This window comes from Centruroides sculpturatus, unplaced genomic scaffold (assembly GCF_000671375.1).
Source record: "Centruroides sculpturatus isolate CEXI.00-Female unplaced genomic scaffold, Cexi_2.0 scaffold554, whole genome shotgun sequence".
NCBI lineage: Eukaryota > Metazoa > Arthropoda > Arachnida > Scorpiones > Buthidae > Centruroides > Centruroides sculpturatus.
Window position 1 is genome coordinate 412,599 of NW_019384851.1, and position 4,171 is coordinate 416,769.

General features: G+C 30.6%; 1 protein-coding gene across 1 annotated transcript in view; it reads right to left on the bottom strand.

The window, feature by feature from the left end:
* Positions 1-4,171, bottom strand: part of LOC111630481 (CCR4-NOT transcription complex subunit 1-like) — a 143,780-nt gene that overhangs the window by 114,096 nt on the left and 25,513 nt on the right. The window contains exon 2 of the mRNA XM_023374583.1: positions 968-1,075. Coding sequence (XP_023230351.1) covers positions 968-1,075 — 108 coding nt within the window. The remainder of the gene's footprint in view (positions 1-967; positions 1,076-4,171) is intronic.

Genomic DNA, 4,171 nt, shown 5'->3' on the forward strand with positions numbered 1-4,171 from the left:
AAAATAATAATAATAATATTATTATTATTTCAAAGTTACAAAATTTTGTTCAAGTTGTTCTGTCATCCATTCATTTGATAGTTATAATTATATCATTGGTTTACATTACTTTTTCTTAACTATAGTTTTCTACTTCAAAAAACTATACTTAAGTTTATCAATCAAGTATATTGCCAGTTAAGTTCCAAAGTCTCAGATGAGATGATAGATATGCTAATTGAGTTACCTGAACTTTGTTTTACTGAAAAAATTAAATATCTAAATAATATGATGGTATTAATTTCTTCTTCCATAAGTAATAATAATAATAATAATATATATATATATAATCTATGTAAAAACTAAACATATAAGCATAAACCATAAACTTACAACTGTAGCATAACTTCTTCAGATAAACAAAATAAAGCACATTTCTTAGATACAATAATACTATTTAATGAAGGAGAAATTAAAATCAATATCCACCATAATATATACACAATTCCAGTCTAATGAAAATATATCTCAGATTTTATTGTGTTATATTTCTTCAAATGTAAGAATAACATTTGAAGAAACAAGAAATACAACTCAAATTTACATACATTATGTAAATTTTTAAAATAAACCTAGATGATATGTATGTTTTTCAGACAGGAATAATTTGATGATACAATCATTTTGCTTCATATCCAAAAAGAACTGGTCATTGTTGCTCAAAGAGAAGACATTATGATCATGGTTAAATACAACATAATGATAATATTTGTGTCACTATTTAGTATCCTTAAGTGATTTACCAACTTCTTATCTATTCTATATTAAAAACCAAGTTACTATTTAAGTAAATTATCTTGCAATTTAGTGTAGGGACCATTTTATAAATTACTGAATGCATAAATTGTTATTTCTCACATAGAATTATCATTTCTTTTTGCAAGCTTTGAATTTAAAAATAAAAAAAATTCAACTTATATTTCATTACCTGATGGAAATCTTTTCCACTACTTTTACCATCACCACTGAAATCCACATGTGAAAATAAGCAACGTAGGAGGTGCCTTTCTGCCTCTAACCCGTGCTGGGCTACAAGCTGAAAAATTCAGAAATAAAATTTTACATTTTAAAATTTCTAAATTTTCATTAATATACATTATAACAAACATACCTACAAAAATATTACATATTATATAAAATAATGATTAAAAACCAACAAAAAAAATAAACTTATATGAAAATAATAAATAGTACAAATCAGTAATATTAACAACAGTAATTAATAGCCAGATATATAATACTAAAATGAAATAGTGACTTTTCTAAATACAATATAGTATACTTTCGATTATACCTGCACAAATTACCTATTGCAGATTATACACTGAAACAACATTTCCCCCCCAATTATTGGGACAACATTTCCCCCCAACGTATCTCGTCCGTGCGCTGGCACATGGCCCCATGTATGCCCCTGGGGAATCTGTCATACAACCAGAAAAAGTAATGCCCGACGTGGAGCATCTCATCACAGGGTTGCCGGACGTCCACAAAGAATATTATAGGTGGAAGACTACTATCAAGATTTGCGAAACCAACAATCGGAAGCGTCGTGACTGGTTCTGGAATCTAATACGTAAATCTAAGAAATGGTTAACTGAGCAAAACATTGTGGTCATCAGAGCAGACAAAACCAAGTCTCTGGTCTTAATGAAGAAAAACATGTTTGTTTCTATGATGCAAGGATATATCAAGGACACTGACTGTGAAGAAATTGATGATGGATACGTCAATAGGTTACAGGCATGCATAAAACGGTTCACACAAACAAGGTTTGCTAGAGAATGGGGGTTCAATAGGGCGGTGGTGGCGTCTCCCAGCACACCTAGGCTTTTCGCCTTCGCCAAAACCCATAAAGACCCACCAGCTCTTAGGCCGGTCCTTGATAAGGCTAGATCGCCTACTAGGGCATTAGAAACTGCGGTACACAAACACATATGAGACAGGATAAACAATTATCCGTGGACTATCAAGAACCCGGTCGAGCTCATTGAAACCTTGAGGAATATTAGCATAACCAACTCCACTTGTATCACGGTTCTTGATTTTGTTTCTTTATACCCGTCGATCAAAATCCAGCCATGCTTCTGCGAGTTCCGGGATTTATTACTCACCTACACCGGCGCTTCCGCGCATCGAAAACACATCTTGGAGTTTACGCACATATTGTGTTACTCGTCCTTCTTCTGTTTTAATAACAAAACTTACCTCCAAAAGTGGAGCGTTCCCATGGGGAGCCCTCTCTCGGGCAATTTATGTGAGCTGGTGATCAGGAGACTGGAACATCAAATCATCCCCGTGTATATTTCCAACATCCTCCTGTACAGGAGATATGTTGATGATATTATTATCATTTGGAAAACGGAACCCAACATAGAACAGTTCATTAACTTAATGAACGATAACCCTTANGAAATTTTTGCCCTGCCAGGGTGTGGCCGAGTTATCCAGACTGCCAGGTTATCGAATGCCACGTTTTCAGGACTCTACTCTATTGTAATTTTAAAAATTTTTAATCTTTGATTGAAACAAATAATTAATTTTCTTGTTAAATGTTGAAGAATCATTTTAAGAATCAGAAATTGTAACAAGATTTGCTCAATTCCGATTCCTGAAAACTGCCTGATTTTTCTGATTCCTAATTCTGATTAATTGTCCCATCACTAATGATTATAATTACATTTAATGGTTAATTTAAAAATTAAGTTCCAAAGAAGTTGTTTGAATTTTTTACAAAAGCTCACCTTTTGATGATTAAGTGGATTGTCGATGGCGTAACAAAACACAGATATAAAATTTGGCTTGCTTATTAAAGTCGCACACTCCTGAATCAAATACTGTGTCTAAAATAGCATTAAAACAGAATATTATAAGTCTTTATAATAAAAGAAAAAATTTCAACCAAAAATAAAACATAAAACATTAACAATTTCAGAAATTCAAACTTTTTAATATAAAATTTGATTTCTACAGTTAACAATTTTCTAACTTTTTAACTCAAAACAATTTTGTTAATTTCAAAAATACTTTTTAATTGACTTAATATCATTATACATATAATTATTAATAATAAACAACAAATTATTAGTGTTTTGTATTTTTCTATATATATTAGTAACTTTTGTCTTTAAATTCTAAAAAATATATATATATATATTTCTTAGAATTTAAAGACAAAAGTTATCTATAAAACAAAAGGATAGTTTATTTATTAATAAGGTCTTCTAAAACTACTACAGTAGAATCCCTGATTATCTGGAGCAAGGATCAGCAACCTTTTTCTTACTAAGAATACAAAATTTTTAAAACCATCCAGGGTGCATAGCTTAATTTTTGAAAAAAATCCCAATGTTGTAATAAATAAACAAAATACAGTGAAACCTGCTAATGTGACCACTGAAGGAACCAGCTCAAATAGGTCACCTTATGCAGGAGGTCACATTAGCAGGTTTCACTGTAATTATGTTTTGAAATATGTATACTGTATTTATACAAAATAAAAATTATACATGCTTGTAATAACTAAAAATTGAAAATTAAAAGTATGTATGTAAAATAATAAATTCTAATATCAAATTAAATAAAAAAAAAGTACACACATTGGTGCTTGCATGACTATGATTCTAGAGTGCATCTGAAAAGTGCCGCATTGCTGACCCAATCAATGCTACCTCAGATAACCCAACCTGTGAATAAAACAGACTGCCATGGCCATTTTGGGTTTAAAATTTACAAATATAAAAGATTTATATGCTATATCACTTTTTTTCCTCTTTTTATTCCTTAGTAAATTTAATCATGTATAAAAACAACATTTTTACATCATTTATTATACAGCTAATATAGGTACAGTCCAATAATTTTAAAAATAAACGCATAAAAAATATGTAGAGGAGAAGGTGGTATTATGGAACACTGCAGGTATTATGGAACCACCCCATTTCGAATTGATAATAAAGGCGAACTGTAGCGGAATGTGGATGAACTGAACTAGGCAGACATCCATAGCAAGGGGAAAACCCGTTTTACTTCAGTTAAACGGTTGTCCGTATTTAATCAGCAAATTTGTTTTTTTCAAAATTCACAAGTTTTGAATGCTAAGTGAATTTAATTATTTTTAAAATATAAATCG